We start from the raw sequence: 17,893 nt of genomic DNA on the forward strand, positions 1-17,893 counted from the left end.
ATTGAGATATGCCTAAAAATCTACTCTCTTATATGTTTATGTGTTTCTAACTGGAATATTTTCTGCTCATTTAACTCACATCATGCATTAGCAAGGGCTGATCTCTCTTCATTTCCTGGAGATGTAATATTATCAGTCCAGCTGAGTGTATTTTGAAGATAAACTATTGCATTAATTCATCATCCAGGTATACTGACTATCTATCAGAGTGAAACAGTTCAGTTAGGATATTCTCCTTGCACGCTTCTGCACATGTCTGCTAAAACGGACATTAAACTACTGAACTTTATGTTTGTTTTGAAACTGTCTTTTAATCCACTTAAGAGTCTCATCCAGATCTTGAAGAACAAACAAGCACAAGAGCTGGATTCTATCATGATTAATTACGATGGAAATCAGTCCCAGCCTAAACATTTACTGAATGTTTAATCCCTGATAATGCTTTTACTGAATATAAAAGACAGTTCCACTGAAAAAATATATAGTATTTTTTCTTATCATTATCCTGTTTTGTTGTTTCTACAGCAAGTGATTCCTTGGGACAAAAAGTATCCGGCAAAAATTAGGAATAAGAGGCTTTGGTATACGTCTGTAGGAACACAGTGGGAAATACTTTAGCATGGGATAAATCATGGAAATAGAGATAAAGCATGGAAATAGGCAAACATACAGGGGATTTACTTGATATGCACAAGCCAACTGCAACAGTCAGCGTGTGCAGAACACCAGAACTGTGTGGGGAAGTGGGTAGCAGCAGGTGATGCCAGAAAGGGGTAAGGCACAGTGTATGACAGAAAGGAAGACAGACAATCCAGTGTCAGCTCATTTTCTTTGTTTAGAGACTGGCTCATCTAACCAGAGTGTCCACTTTGCCTCTACTCTTGCCACGTGCAGAAGTTCCTTTCTTAGAATGTTTGGGAAAGTGAATATACTTTCAGCACATGCTAGTTGATAGCAAATACCAAGTGTTTTTGATCACCCATTATGTTAGAAAAACTCCACAAAAAAGAAAATCTGTGTCATTTTTCACTCACTGTTGTTGTCTCCTCTTTGTCCTAACTTCCCAGAAATGCTAAAAAAATGGATGGAAAGGTAGTCAAAAAGCCACATATGGTAAATGACATTAAACACTAAAATATTATGTTCTTTGGGTAGTTATCCTTCTCATAGTATTTGCACTAGTTTCTGCACATGAGGAAAAAAAAACCAAACCCAGAAAGTTCATCACTTCTTAAACACTTACTGGATTTACTAAACCATGAAACCAAACTCCTTAAACTTGGGTGCTGCAGCTCAACCCCAAGGCCACAATACACCATTGAAAGACCACCTCATAAATGTGCTACCTTTTCTTCCCAGTGGAAGTTAAACTCCTCTATAACCACTTTGCAGCCAAGCAGCAGTAGACATTTTGTTTTCAGGGCTGCGGAAAGATAGCATACAGCACGAGAGAGAAAGATTTTAAAAGGCGAAATAGCTCAAACTACTTTTTTTTTTTTGCTTTATGAATAAGTTCAGCTACAGACACAACTATTAACCTTTATGCCAGTTCACAGTAGTTTACAGCATTTTAAGCAATCTCCAACTGACGTCCTGATCTGAATTCTCTAGTTATGCAAAAGTACTGTCATGAAGCACCATAAACCATTCTTCTCATTCTGTTAATGACATTTCAAGTTCTGTAGAAGACAGAGCCACCCACTGCATACAACACTGTTTAAACAATAGTAAGAGGAAGATAAGCCAATCACAAGCACACACTCAAGCCACTCCCAATGCATGTCTGCCTACCACAGACCTGGTTCCTACACCGATATACATAAATATTTGCACGTTCCCTTACTCTGAGCAGTTTAATAGCCTTATACTCACATGACTTCCTATTTGCTCGTGAGCGCTTCCTCTCTCTAGGCACCGCTCGCTGGCTTGGCACTTGGGTGGCGGACTTGACAATGCGATCCATGATCTCATCTGCAGCGTCATCCGTTGCGTTCGGTGAGTCGTCGTTGCCAGCGTTCCATGAACCGATACGGCCTGGAAAAGTCCAGCAAGTCAATTCGGGGAAAAGAAGAGAGGAAGTCTCTTGCGTCACTTTGGTTTTGCAATTGTGGTTTTTTGGGAATTTATAGCAGGCAACTCAGTCATCCCAGCTTCAATTCAACCAAAGAAGAAGGATCTGCCTAATGGAGAATATTTCTAAATAATAAACTAGATTCTTTGCTGCACCAGCAGAGAGCCAAGAGCTCAAACACAGTTATAATATATATATATATATATATATATTTATATACAAACTTTCTATTCCTTTAAGACTCAGTCTCTTGCTCTTTATCACACAACTGGTAAATGCCTGCTAGAGGGTGCCTGTAAGCCAAGGATGGATAGTGTTGTGTGACCATGTTTCTCTTTGCTCCTCTTACAAAGACACTAGAAGACATGGCACAACTTAGAGATAGATGTAAATTGAAAACACAAGTCCTTTTATACTGAAAGATAAAAAATTCTAAGCATCTGTATCACAACCTAGAGCAAAGGAGAGAAGAAAAGAGCATAAAGTGTGGTTTGACATGTCTCGTCCCCTTCACAATGAAGAATTCACCTTCTTAGCACAGAGCTGTATGTGTCCTGATATGTGACTGTGTGTGCTACCTGAGTGAAAGAGTTGTTGGCAAGCTGAAAAGCTGAAAACAGTTTTGGTAAAACCACAAACAAGTGAGCCATGTTTCCAAATCCAAGGCTTTGGCACTCCTTACTCCACAGAGCACCGTGTAACATGTCTTTGGGTTCCTCCACTACTGGCTACTGTTGTGTACATTTTGTTTTTATATTATTTGAAGGCTAGTGTGCACTGTGAACATTGACAGCGAGCTTTGCAAAAGAGTGGATGTGGTACAATTGCAAAGCCATTTATACCACATTCCTGAAGTCCATAAACAGCTTTGATTAGGTAAAGACTCGGCTGCCTCACCTCCTGGCTTTTCAGGAGCAGTTCTATTACAACAGTGCTCCTGACAAGCTCTTGTCTGGCTCACCCGTCTTCTGTCTCTGCTATTCGTCTGGGGAACACAAGCTGACTCACAATCAGGACACACTCCTAATCAGCATTCAGTGGATTACTGCAGCTGTTCAGCTTGTTGCAGTGAAGCTTGAATTATTTAATCTTTGTACTTTAGTTAGCTGACTGGCTTCTTACATTGGGACTCTAAAACTTCTGTATTAGCCAGGATCATGGTTTTAAGCATAAGTATACACACACAGACTTAAGAGTTGGATGCTGTGGATGTGGTATCAATTGCATAAAAAAAAATATTAAGAAAGTGTAAGATATCCAGATATGAAGAAGAAGAAATACCAGAGAAAAAAATGAAGATTTTAATTTTGGTGCTTCATCTTTACTCCAAAGCTATCTTCCATGTATTGCAAGTATGGGAGTGGTAAGGGGAAGACAAAAGGAAGTACCCATTACCTTTGCAGTTTAGCAGGGAGGTGGTTAAAAGACACATCATTTTCTTCCTACCCATTTCATCCCTGATTTCTCTGTAGTCATTCATAAAATACTGAAAGGTCTTTTCATTTGAATTTGAATTGCTACCCTCTACTTGCTTCTATTGAAAATAAAGACAAAACCACATCCTGGATTCTGCAGTCTCCATTTCGCTTTCATGGTGAGTAGTGGGCAGTCACTATCATCATATGCAGGGAGAACTGAAAATTTCTGCAGACTTGGACTCCTCATGTCCCTACTCTGGCTGTGATCTATGTGTTGAAACTTCAGAAATATTCTTCTTCAATCCCATGCCTCACATCACTTCTATCATGAAAACACCACTGGGATGTTCTTCTTTCCCTTCCACCTTTTCAGCTGTGAGTGCGATGCCAGGGGGGAAATGACCCATGTTTGGGCCACTGTGTGGCTACCACAGCACAAGAAATGTGGCCAAGAGGAAATTTTGGTGCTTACCTCGGCTGGCCCGGCTCCGAGTGCGGACGCCCAGTGCCATGGTGCTGTCCCCACCCATGGAGCAGTTCTTCAGCACAGCCTTCATGTTCTCGTGCTCGGCAGCATCCTCGGCGTACTGCAGGCCCTGGGGCTGGCTCTGGCAGGGCGGGGAGCTGCTGGAGAACTTGCCAGACTGTGGGAGGAAAAGGATTTGTTGTTTCAACAACAGCATGAACAATAGGCCAGGGGCTTGACTGCGAATTGCAAGGAAAGAAGTGTCCTCGCAGGCTTGGTTCGGAGTGCAGCTACTATTCCCAAAAGAGCCCAGTAACAGTTGCTCCTCTCCCAGAGCATTTACTTTGACCGGAAATAAACCTGAAACAGGGTGACAGCAGGGAGTAGACACAGAGGAAAACCAGATGCATTAGCTCAAGCTTTGTAATTTTGACCTTATGTCTGAGAGTAAAAGGTACAAAGCAAGGACTTGCTTTGAAACCTTCGATCCAGACTGGGCCTGATCTGGGGTCAGGCATGATGCTGAGAGGAATAGCATGAAACCCAACAGAAAAAAAGAAATTGCTGTTTTTGGTATGTAATCAACTTTCAGTAGCAAGGCAAAATGGGGACAGTGATCTAGGAAGAGACACCTTTCTCTCTTGGCTCTCTGCCTTGCTGAATAGAAAACTCTCAAACCGCTCTAAAACACAATTATCTACAAGTAACTTCAATACACATTACCATTAATGCTTAAAAAGTCCCTTGTCCCAAAACACCCAGACAAACTGTTTATGGCCAAAACACAAAAATTGCAGTCAGAAATCAGAACAACAAACAAAACCATACAAGAGATTAAGGAGTCTGCCCTCCACTTCCCTGTCACCACGAGTACACGAACAACAGCAGCTACACTAGCTGGGCAAGCACAGTGTGGGTATGCAGCAGCCCCACCAGTGACCCAAATAACCACCTAGGAATGTGTGGGAGCAGCAGAAGTGGGTACTTTCTAAGGAGGACTTGCATTGCTGGGCTGCTCTCCCTTCCCAGACTCAGCCTCCAAAGGGCTTGGATGCTGGTATTTGCCACTATGCTCTTATCTACAGAAAGGTCAAAGCACATTGAAAATACAGCCCTGACTGCAGGAAATACCGACCCTGTTGACAGCAAACAGGCATCAACAGATAATAATAAACTTCGGTACTCTCACTCCTATCAGTCCAACATCAGACACCGAAATATGTTTTGTTTTTCCTTTTAATCTTTCTTGATCTAATTCAGCACAGATGAAAGGACAAGTGCTGCATTCTCTTCTTTCTTTGCATAATAAACAACATTAATTATTCACTTGGTGATTTCAAGCCAGTCAGTTAAAGGGATGCAAACCTGCAAAGTCCTTCTGTCAGAGAATGGTAAATTGAAAGAAAAGACTGGCCCTACTTTCAGAGCTTTGATCAAGTCCCCATGTCAAGACTGCAAATTGAAAATGTGCAATCTGGAATCCAAAGATAGGACGATTCTGTTTTAACATAGTGTCTTTTTGGGATAAGATAGCAAGTTAACTGAGTAGCAAAACAATAATCCCTAAAAGGCACTGAACTAAATATATCAGTAAGAGACCTATTTTTGATAGTTAGAAGTTTGTTTTCTTGTTAAAAGATTAGCTTGCAACATTTTGATGTGAAAAGTATGCAAGTGTTAGAGTTTCACATGTGAAAGTAAAAGATAGAAAAATATTAGAGAAAAACTCCCATGAAATGGCATGCCATTTTTGCATTAAGACTACTCTCTTACACAAAGTTGGTTGTTCAGCTAATCAATACAATCTCCAAAAAATTCCAAAGGATAAAGGCTTCACATAACTGTTAGTTCCTGTTCACACAGGTTAGTTACATGTTGGCATAAACAGGCAAATTCATGTAATTTTCTTTCCATGCCCTAAGCTGTACAGCAGAAACCATCTCTGGGGGTGAAGCTCTAGAGCCAAAAGTTTTATTTAATTTCCTTAATTTTCAGATGTTGCCATAAATTGCTGCAGAAACCCCAGCCTGCTGAGAAAATGACCACCACTATGAAATACTGAGCATTAAGCCATATTGTTTATGTTCAGCAAATTGAAGAAAGCTCTAATGCTGAACAAAAAATGCATTGCAAAAACGATGCTACTCAAATCAATAAACTTTTATTATGAATATAGCTAGAATATGAATATAGCTCACCTTCAGGAGCACTTTATGATAAATACATGAACATGGCTCACCTCTATGATGAATGAAGTGTCTCATTCTCTATTTATACAGCAAGGTAAACAGTTAGTATTTGCTTAACATCCCTATATCCTGATGCTTTTTAAAACTTTACAAAATAATACTATGTGGGGTTATGCAGCCTAATGAGTGTGAAATTATCCTGGTAATCCATAGCCCAAGGTAACTTATGATCCCCATAACATTTAGATCACTGATGTGTTGGGTAATGGGGATACTTTGCAGTACGCTACAGATAGTAAGAAAAAAAATGAGGAAACTTAAAATTATTAAGGCCTCAGATAAAGCTATCCTTATTTAAGAGGACAGGCATGCATATGGTTAAAGCTGACTGTAAAAATGCATTCTTATGATTGAGACAAAAAGGTATGAGTAATATGTCATGGTTCATAGTTCCAGCTGAGCAGATGGAGTTGAACAGTCCATACTGAGTTAGAAATTAGATGTCACAGCACACAGGAGACATGGGTGACATGCTTTTTCAAAGAACCATACCTCAACATCCTCCTCTTCATCGGTCTGCCACTGGAAACAAAGGACAAGGTGGAGAAGGACAAACAGCAAGATTTAGGAAAGACAGCACCGTCAAACCATGTCAGAGTAAGAGGTAACCATGGTACTGTTTATGCAATAGGAGGACATAAAAATAGAAGACATAAAAGGAATTCATTCCTTAGACAATCAGCTTTCTCTTGTTTTTAGCTGATTGTATGTAGAGCAGACTGTCACTGCCAGTAGGATATGTAGAAATTTCCTGATTTTTCTTACAGAAATGGTGAACTGAAACTACCCCTACCCCATCCTCTTTCTCTCCCTTGAGTCATGTGGTTGTTTGCCCCATGGAAACTGACAACACTAGGTAGGACTCCTTCTTCTTCCAGCTCTGTGCAGCACAGGGAGGTCCTGGCTGTTGTTTCTCTCAGTGCAGAGGTCAACTTCTTGGCAATTCCTTTTCTCTGCACTTAAGTGTTTGTTTTAATTCCATTTTTAAGCTGGGGTTTTTCAACTTCCAATTCAACAGAGCACTCAAATCAAATGCTGGGTAGTCTTTCAATAAATGCTTAAAGTTCTTCAGTAGCTGCCTGATACCTGATCCTGAAAATCAGAGAGAGGCAATTATCCAATGTTACTCAGGGCTTTTACCCTCTGTGACAGAAGGCATCTAAAACTATCTTGATGGTTGCACTACTATTAAATGCACAGACATAAAAAAGTATTGTGCGATATGGAGTATTCTTAAATTTGGGGATTTACAGGGAATTAGCAAACTATTTAGATCTGTATTCCCAAATGCCTTAGGAATTCTTCACTGGGTTAGAAGATGCCCCACATGGAAGTTTCCCAAAGTAAAACATGGCTTCTCAAGTATCTGGGTTCCTTGTTTCCATAATTTTCAGTTTGATTGTTTATAAAGTGAAAACATAGTCCAAAAATTTTATGCTTTTTTTTTTAAATTTGTGGATTTTGTTTTGTTTCTTCTAGAAGAAGCATTTTGCCAATAGTATTTTTCTCCCTAGTGTTTCTAATACACATTTTTGACCTTATCTCCATCTCAGCTCTGATTTCTGTCTAGGATTGATACATTCTGTTCCAGAAACATTCATCATTAAAAATGAAAGCCTGATTTACTTTGGCCCTCAGTTTAGCTTCAGCACAATCTCCATAAGAAGATTAGCTGTGACTGCTGAGCAGCCCATTAACATTACTTTTTAAGGGTATGTTTTATGCAAAGAGTGAGATGCTTATTCTAGTTTGGACACAGTGGTACTGACAGAAACACAGGCACTGTGTTTTGCACAGGGACCATGATAGGTATGTTCCCTTTGCATTAAAATTATCTGTTTGTCTTTTTTCCGTCCCCTGGGGGGCAGGGAGTCACTCTATAAAGCAATTCTTCTGAAGAGGACCACTGTTCACTTTTTTTCACAAGTAAGAAACAGAAAGAAGAATAAGAAGTACAGTCTTGTATTCTAATTCCATCTATCTATCTATCTATCTATCTATCTATCTATCTATCTATCTATCTATCTATCTACCTACCTACCTACCTACTTACCTACTTACCTACCATCTAATCTATTGTATCATTCTGTTCATCCAGCTAATAAGTAAAGGGCAGCAGGAGAACAAATCAAGCTAAACAATACAAAAAAGCAGTCAGGGCAAGGTTAAACAGTAGAGAACACATATTACAAAGTCTGTGCTCCAAACAAAAATGTATTATAGTATTACTTTATATCAAGCTAGTTTTTACAGGTAAATTCCCAGCTGCTGGCCTTCCAGCGCATTTAATCTAGCTAGGAATAATTTGCTGTTGACTCACTTCAAGGGCACTTCTCTGCTTGACTTTGCTCATCTCCAGTACTTGGGCATTACCATTTCTCTCCCTCCTGCTCCACATGGAGAGCACTCACTCCTAGAACCACTGTCCTACAGCCAAAGCTACTCCAGTGCACAGGAAATATAATTCACCACCCTCTTCATATTTCCATGTCTGAAGAGGCATTTGCCTCTAGCAAATACTGACAACAGGAGTAAAAGCAGCAAAATAAAGGAATCAACCTTATGTTTCACTAGGAAATCTGCTCTTACCCTGGTGTGTACATTACACCTTGTATGTCCTTGTGTCATCATTATAAAAACACTGAGAAATAGCAATAAATTATGAATTTTTTAACGTGATATTATCAAAAAGCACTGAGAGAATATTGCTATACTGAATACCACTTGCAGACACAAGATGTTAATTTGAAGGAAAAATATTTGATTCCATTTGTCCATTTGTCCATTTGATTCTTCTGTCATTCAATACTGGATGTTAGAGGACAGTTTGAGATCTACCTCCTTCCCTTCCTCCTGTCCTCACATTTTTCCTTTAGTCTTGCATTTCTGTGCAGTGGATTTGCTGATTAAAAATATTATGTCTATTACATAGTAATTCTGGAATTGAGACTCTTAAGTATTGTGAAAAGCAGAGCTTCATAAATCTGGGAGACAGATGCTTATGTTACCTACTATTATTAAAAATAATATAAAAGTTCAGACTTGTATCTATAATTGCATTTCTTCCCTATTTTGCTTGCTTGTTATTTTTAGAGTGCCTGAAATGATTGCTATCATTGGCTAAAGCCAGATATAAGGGTACAGAGGCTAGGCAATTTTCCCTGTGGAACTGTGGCAAAGCAATGCTCTTCTCTTTTCCTTAGCCCTCTCCTCCAGTCAACATTCACCAAGATTTAAACTGACAGTGCCCAGTCCACTTCAGCTATTAAAGAACATATAAACACAAAGGTATCTGTGGTAAAAGGCTGAAAGAAAGACTGGAAATATTCCCCATTGTGCTCCTCAGCATTACTCCATGTTGAAGCTGTTGTGAGCAGTTGAAGCTGAAGTTGTTGAAGCTGATGCAAGTTCTCCATGCAAAGAGCCAGCACCCCTCTGCCTTCCAAGTCTGCAGGGGGGGACAATGTTCAAGAGATACAGGCCTTCTCCTTAAGAACTGTGTTGATTCTGGCTTATTCCTTTCCTTTTTAATTTGTTAAAATTACTCTTTGTCTGCCTAAAAGCAGTATACTGTGAGGTGATAAAAATGAGACCCTGAGGAAACTTTCAAAAGGACAGGGAGGTAAATTTCAAATAACTGCACAATACTTTTAGGTCACCAAAAACAGAAAGTAAGATTCTGTATGACTACTGCATATCATAATCACTTTCTATAAAGAATTTTTTTACAATGTCAAGATCTCAACTTCCTTCTATCAGTATTTTGTAACTAGTGAACCACTGTCAATGCATTACTGATCTATCTCCCCTTTCCAAGCCTTCAAATATAAAACACTAAGAAAATCAAGACCAGATACAAACCACAGCCAAAACAAAACTACAATAAAATTCCACATTTTCATCATTCTTCACACATAAATATCTTCCATCCTGCTGACTTGGAAACTTGTTTTGAGGTAGATATAACTTTGAAGTTGTCAGAGGAAGCTGTGACAAATAGTCTGATGCAACTTGAATTCAGTTTTACCATATACTGCAGTTCAAATAAAAGGTAAATGAGGCCATATTACTGGGCTATGGTGAAAGAGATTTAGCTAAGTTCTGAAATAACTATGTGGCCACATTAATAATTCCCTTAAAGAACATTCCTGCAAGAGCAGTTTTAAAGACTGCTGTTTTTCACTCATGCAGGCTTTTTAGTTTCAAGCTAATAACTAAGCTTCTTCTATAGTTATAAATTAGAGATAGGCAAACTATGCTCCCTTTTTTAAGATCTGCAAGATATTTTTTGGTGTAACACTAGCTGTCAGATGGCATTTAGTTCTTGCCAAATCTCAACATCATCTTGAGATTAACAAGAGATCTTCTTCCAATAGTACTTTTGTTCTGGGAAAGGCCTTGATGCCTCCTTCTCTCCATTTTCAGAAGACGGCCATTGTCCCTGGTTCTGCCCCTTGCTGACTCACTATCAAGCCTGAGACTTTCTGGTTTGAAAGAGTCCCATTTCTCTGCTTCCTGAACCCAGCTGCCAGTGACCAGAACTCCCTTCTCTCTCGCATTTTCTGCAGGAACACGATACAGACAAGCTTTTTGTCCTGCCACAGCAGTATTCTGGATGGACAATACATAAATACTACATTAAATGGTAGGAACACATTTGAGGAAAAAAGTAACTCCTTTACATCTCCGTCTTGCTTAAACCAGTAAAAAGTGTCAAAGCTATGTGAGGGAATGAAAATTTTAATTTACGAAACTCTTTGGCTAATGCTGTCTTTTGGCTCCTTTAGACCACATCAGGAAAACCAAGAAGCAATTGAAAAAAGTGATCTCACTTCTCCAGTGGTAGTTTTGAAAATATGTATGACTACATTATACCCTTTGTATAAAATCAGAGCCTCTTCCTTAACCTGAGACTACACCAAAATAAAAAGTCTTTGATAATAATGCAGGTTTAACATTTTGTCTAGATGGGGCAGATTTCCAAATGTAAACAGGATATTGCCAGGAAAGATCAACAATTGATTGTGAGTCAATGACTTAAATACAATCTCAATTCATGTCAGTCCCAATACATACATATATATTTATATATTTATATTAAACCATGTTGCCTGAGCCATAAAACTGTAATCAGCTTCAGGCTTTTCATGCCAAAGGCAGGGGTAGCTTCATATGCAATGAAAAACTTGCATTTAATCGAGACTCCAGATCTGGATTTTGAGACAGCTGGAAACTTTTATTAAGTACTGGAACTTCTTAATACTATTTGGATTGAGCCAAACTACATCAACTTAAAAAAAAAAAAAAAAAAAAAAAGATAGAAAAAAATTAAGGGTATTTTAAAACCTATTATGCTGAGAAAATTAATCTTATTTTAATTTAGTCTATGAGTATGCAATCTTATAGTCAAGAAATTTGCAGAGGAACATCTACTGTGGACATAAATTTGTCCATCCTTTCAGAACCCCAAAGTAGTCTGTTACCATAAAATTGGCTGGTCTGTGATTTAAAGTTAAGGAGAAAATTTCTTTGCATGCACATGAAATATATGTATATGTGCATATATATATATATACAGACATAAAAACGGATAAAATGTCAAGACTCAAAAGTATATTAGAATATTCAAAGATGGAGGAAAAAATCCATTAAAATTTGGCTGCAATCACTTAAATGTCTACAATGATTCATCATCTAAATTATGTTCTCAATTAGGAGTCTAATTTCTAGGGTTTTTTTAATCTTTCATATTCTTGGCTGATCAGATACACACAGCTCCTGATATCTTCTATATATTCTGGACACTGTGCAGCACACAGAGAAGCTCTTTTTGGATAATTAATTTCAGTTTGTTCTACATTTTTATGAAGCAGAAAATATACACAACCAAGGACTTGCAAGTTTTGTCTGCTAATAGGGAAGAGTTCATTACTTACAGAACAAAGACCTCTAAAAATAAAAATAGAGTAACAACTCTTCATATACCACATTCAGTGAAAATTTTAAAAATCCATACTATGGGAGATGCCATTTGCCACTTACATCTGTTATCATTTTCCCTCTGGTCTTGTTTCTTTCCCTGTGGTTAGCTCGTTTCTGTTTTTGCTGCAGAACTCGTTCTCTGGTGGTGCGGTATTCCAGAGCAAATTCACTAATAATTTTGCAGAACTTATTGATGTTGACTTCACGTATTGCGTAGGGAGGATGGCCCATAAATAACAAAAATGAGTGAAACCTGGAAAAAATGAGTTTATAAATGTAAAGGGAAAAAATCTTTATTGATGGTCTCTTGGAAAAAAAACAAAACACAGCTATATTTCACTGAATCCATTTATTACTTTACTAGCTTCAATCATTTCCTTTGTGCTCCAGAATTTTCATGGATGCTTTGCATAACATTGGTATGTTTTATAATTGAAACCATGAAAGTCTAGCCTATGATAACTTCATCCTAGTCTACTTTCCCAGGCTGATGCAGGAGATAAAATGTTTATGGAACTTCATCACTTTATATGACTAATTTGGCACATGAATGACCAATTTTATTTCAGTTATAGAAAAAATACTTATTAAGTTTCAATTCTATTTATTTGTATCAAGCAACTTCAAAGAGGCTCTTAGGATGTTGGGCAAAGTCTAGACAAGAATGCAGATTTACAGGCTAGCAAACACAAGGAGGAAAGAATTTCTGGTTCACAAAATGGATCATAAAATTATATTATCTACCAAGTATGTTAGTTTGGGGCACTCTCACAGTTTTACTTCTTCTGTGGCATTCAGAGCTTTTGCACTATTTGCAAATTTTACTATTGCTTCTATATTGCATGATTTACAGCAGCACACTGAATGTGTAAAAATGTATGGGAATTCCTTTTAAGTGCATCTACATCCCTGAGGATAAAAAGTCTTCCCAAACCTAGAAAGATGTAAGTATATGAAAACATTTTTAAGAACTATCATAGCAGTTGCAGGATATCAGAGGAGAAAGTTGATATTTATCTTACTTGAACAATGCATATGATAAACACAACAGGAAACTAATGAATTCACTTCCCTTCCATTGCAATTGGGATTTTGCTTACTTATGGCATAAACCCTCAGTCATTACAAAACCAAAAGAAGAGCTGAATCAACTTCTCAAGTGTATACCCACAAATTTGGGATCATTTGGAATCCAGTTCTTAATTTTGACCACAGCAATTTGGAAATTATCCAGAAGTTGTAAAATCTCTCACAGTTTCATTAAACCCAACTGCAAATCCTAAGGAGAAGAAATCTTAGTTTTGCCTTCAGCTGGTATAAGCATAAAACACAAAGTCGAAGATCATGCAAATAGGAGTGGTTCTGTCTACAAAAGAGCTCATTGTACAAGACTAGTTTCAGCTTCTGCATATAATAAATTTGTCAATACAACTTCATGTATTTTGTTACAGTCAGTTCTTGTTTATTAGACAGTAAGGCAAGCCTCCTTAAAAGAAATCCAGGGATAAACAGAAAATCTATCAACTTAACTATAAAGCTGCTAGGTTTTGAGGACTAAGAGGCAAAAGGCATAGTCATCGCATCTTGGGGATAAATGATTGTTGGATGATTGCTTTTTTTAGTCAAAAATATAGAACTTTTTGGAGTGGGGATCTTTTTTTACTGGGGATTATGTAACAAAATATGCACCATATACAACTCGGTAATATTCCTTTCAGGAATAAGCATTAAACACTTATAAACCACATATTTATGATGTCATAACTTTATCAAGTCATTTACTATCAAGTTATTTCTGTCACCAATATAATTCTGTACCTGTTAATTATTCTTCTATGAACAATCTTCAGGATTATGATTCTTTCTGCACAGTCTTTAAGGAACTCAGACATTTTTTGCTTTAGACTTGGCTTCATTTCATGCTTTGCTATAGCCTTAAGGTGATCCCATGATGCTTTGCACCGTCTTTCCATCTGACACAAGTTTTCCTGGAGTTGTTCAAAGTCAACCTGGAAAAACAGAAAGGAAAAGAAAAGGTAACACTTAAAGTGAAAACACTGCAGTTGTACACTTGGATAACCAAACAGTGCAATCTGTGTGTATGAAAGGGTCAAGGCAGTGGCAGCACAACATCAATTCACATTAATAATTATTATTAAAACAATAAAAAATACCTTTCTCTATCACAGTGTGTCTAGGCATGTAATGTTAGCAAGGCAAACTGAAATACCCATACATATATTTGGTTTTATTCTTAGAGGCCTAACAGCAAAAATAGAAACAAAAAAATATTGTGATGTGTTTTTTCCCTTGCTAATAAGTTCATGTTTGCACCAAGCAACTGCATGACTCAGTTCTTTCTGAGGTAATACAAAACTTTTTCTTAATCCTTTTCTCTACTACTCAAAGCTTTTTATACCCTGTTTACTGCTCACTGTTGTACCCCGCCAACAATTCTCCATTTTAGGAAGTACTTGGATCTATTCCCTAGTCATGCACTGACTTGTTAATAGATGATGTAGTTCTAATCACAAAATTCATGGGCCAGAATTTTTTAAAGCTCTATTGAAAGTATTTGTTATTTAGTGATCTCAGCACTAACTTTCATCCCTTGATACACAATACGAATTTACTGGCTTGTAACAAGATCATATAACAACTCTGAAAGTCTCTCAACACAGTTAAACAAACAATTACACCTTACAGTAACATTCATCAGGATAGAAGCCAACACATTCCACAGAAGATGAGGGAGAGCTTCTCCTTTATTCATCAACCAAAAAAGGTGTTCAAACAGCAATACTCTTATAGAAGACACTCAGGACGTGTTGCTAACAACTCAAAAGAGTGCATCAATGATCCAGCTACAACAGATGAGAAAAATAAAACTATCCAACATGTTCTGGAATTCTGAAGAAAGGAAAAATTATTTTACAATACCACTTCACAGTTCAGATGAACTCAAGCTATAAAATACAGACTTAACTCTCAGATTCTAAACACATCAGTGCTTAGGATGTTACAGTCTCATACTCCATAATGCTAAATGAAAACCAGTGTCAGAGGCAGGTTTTATTTCATTCTTCTTAGCTGTGTGCAGCATCCACTGCTGAGACCTATACTGAGAATAGCCATAGGAAATGCATTATTATTAAAAAGCTCCTGGTATTGATTTGATTTGTTTTTGCTGTGATTTATAAAGTGATGAATTTTTCCTCTTCACAAGGAAATAAAAACATCCTTTGATCCACTCTGCTATTCAGAAAAGCCCTGCAGGCGGAGCAGCTGTGGGGTATTTGCTTTCCTTATATCCATATCAATGCATATGCTGAAAAAAAAAACCTTTGCAGGTCAGTATTTTCTCTGTTGATGATAAACACATTGCTGCTCTCCACAGATGGTGTATCTAAAATGCACATGGGGAAAAATACTAGCATTCCTGTTGGAAAGGAAGAAAAAAAAAATTCAAGGTTTAGGTCTTCTTAGTAAGAATAATCCAACCTGGTTTGAGGAAGCCTCTCAGCCTCTGTAGCTGAGAAATTTAAATTCATGACATTTTATGACAGAATGAGTTTTAATCTATCAAAAAGCTCTGAGTTTCAGGCCTGTAGGGGTTCAAGATATGTCTTTGGAGAACAACAAATCTGTGGGGAATGTGGTGAATTCCTGGCCCCTTGAAATCTGCCAACAGTCAACACATTCACAAGAGTGGGAAGTTCCAGCAGGGTTGGGGGCTGGCGGGTTGGGCTAAGGGACACTTATGAGTTTTTTGAGCACAAAAAAAAAATATCAGCCCTCTGTAGAAGTCCTAAGGAGACTGCAGTAAAAAGAACTGCATTAACAGAACCACCTGAACTCTCCTGGAATAAACTTCTGTGAAGCACAGGTGTGCTCAAGCAGAAGTTGTGAACTCCTGGAAGGAGTAAAGTAGGAACTCCAATATAGGATAATATACCTGTCCAAAAGCAAACTGTTCAGTGCCTGAAAGAATGTGCCAAACTTTCATGAAATGTCTGTCTGCTGACTCTCTAGTTTGGTCACTTGCTTGTGGACAGAAAGGAATATACTTGCAGAAAAACACCCTCATGTGAAATACTGAAGTTCCAGTTTTTCTCAATCAGGTACCCCACCTGATACTTTATGAAATGTTATTTCACCAGTGCCAGTTGTGTGTGTAGACTTTCAGTCTGCTCCAGGTCTGTGGCTCTGCTTAGGGTGTTCTATACAAATATAATGGTAAGAGTGATGAGAAATCCCAATTACAAGAGATCCTCTATCATGAGTTCATTCATATGACAAGGAGAACAAAAACTTGTGTGGAGGAATAATGACAATTATTCAATATAGTATGCATAAAGAAAACATAAAAAGGCATTTATAATACCATACTACCTCTTAACCAGTTCACATAGCATGGCCAAGGGGGCATGGATTACACCTTCTGATTTATGTGATTATTTCCAACATTTAACTGAAGGAAGTAATGATATATAATAGCAGAGAAACATGATTCCTTTTTTGTGCTTTCTGTCTTGAAAGGAAAGAGGTACCAATTCTTGCCTGCAGCTGGATGATCATGCCGGGACTAAGAAGGAATTAGGAGAGTTGAGGTTCCAGGAGAGCTTGGCATAGGAGATACTCAGACAAGAATTGCTGTGGCATTATTTTATAACTATGCTCCACTGAATAAAAGGAAGCAGGAATCTGAAGTAGTCATTACAGCTTTCTTGCTGGACAGTAGTGTACAGATGTTGTACCTTGCCCAAGGGTCTGGAGGAAGGTGGAAACATATTCTTTTTTATCCTCAGTATGTATATGTGCAAAACACATGCAGCCTGCTGGTCCTGCATAGTTACCTTCTGCTGAAATTTTTAAAATTAATACATGTTCTTTTCTGAAGGAAAATGAATGAGTGGTCTTAGGCTGTTATGCAAAATAGGAATGCCCTTTCTTTCAAACACTATGAAATGTTTATTTTGATTTGTAAACCAATTTAGAAAAAACAACTTTCTAAATGTTTCTAAATGGTTCTGGGATATATTTGATACGTTCCTCCTTTCTGTGGCCAGGTTCCTCTCCATTCACAATCACACTAGCTAAAAAATATTCAGAACTATTGGCATCTGTGAAACCTCTTGCTAGGCCCACTGTTCAGTCTTCTGAGAAGTGCCTTAAGTAGACACTGTTTGATCAGAGAGGAGGAGCTAGAGACAGTATATGCAAACAGGATGTAAAGACAAGTTTATGTGACAAATGCCCTGCAGAGTCAGCCCATCAAACCACTGCCCTAAACTCATTCATGGGCAACTTTAGAATTAAAAATCTCTTTTTCAATTCAACATACCACATTTTGCACATACAACTCAGACCAAAGAATAAAACCTTCTAATCACATCCCAGAAACAACAGCACTCACTTTAATCACTTTATATCACTATTTACTGCTTGCTATTATAGCAGATGACTTTACCATAAACAACAAAAATAAAAATAATTCTACCAAGTTTCTCATTCAATTGGGCTGAGAATTCAGTACCTCATGACATATCTACTGCCCAAACAGCTTCTGTTCTCACGTGTGTGTTTTTCACCTGACTCAGAAATTGCTACCAGCATCAAATGGCTCAGCATTTACTTCCCTGCTCGTTCTGGTTCCCTGAACATTGGTTCTTACAAGGCCTATTTTTTTCAAATTCAACTCCATCCA

General features: G+C 37.9%; 1 protein-coding gene across 14 annotated transcripts in view; it reads right to left on the reverse strand.

The window, feature by feature from the left end:
- Positions 1 to 17,893, reverse strand: part of FHOD3 (formin homology 2 domain containing 3) — a 377,738-nt gene that overhangs the window by 18,099 nt on the left and 341,746 nt on the right. For 7 of the 14 annotated variants that reach the window (XM_088051887.1, XM_088051866.1, XM_088051884.1 and 4 more), the window contains 7 exons: positions 14,005 to 14,195; positions 12,247 to 12,439; positions 6,697 to 6,726; positions 3,962 to 4,133; positions 1,873 to 2,034; positions 1,347 to 1,423; positions 1,035 to 1,072 (listed from right to left, as the gene is read on the reverse strand). In XM_088051887.1, the coding sequence (XP_087908013.1) occupies positions 1,035 to 1,072; positions 1,347 to 1,423; positions 1,873 to 2,034; positions 3,962 to 4,133; positions 6,697 to 6,726; positions 12,247 to 12,439; positions 14,005 to 14,195 (863 nt within the window). The remainder of the gene's footprint in view (positions 1 to 1,034; positions 1,073 to 1,346; positions 1,424 to 1,872; positions 2,035 to 3,961; positions 4,134 to 6,696; positions 6,727 to 12,246; positions 12,440 to 14,004; positions 14,196 to 17,893) is intronic. The other 7 variants (XM_005527828.3, XM_088051905.1, XM_088051875.1 and 4 more) reach the window with 4 other exon arrangements.

The sequence above is a fragment of the Pseudopodoces humilis genome, chromosome 1 (genome assembly GCF_049639895.1).
Source record: "Pseudopodoces humilis isolate 2021_Gansu_Grassland_sample_001 chromosome 1, ASM4963989v1, whole genome shotgun sequence".
NCBI lineage: Eukaryota > Metazoa > Chordata > Aves > Passeriformes > Paridae > Pseudopodoces > Pseudopodoces humilis.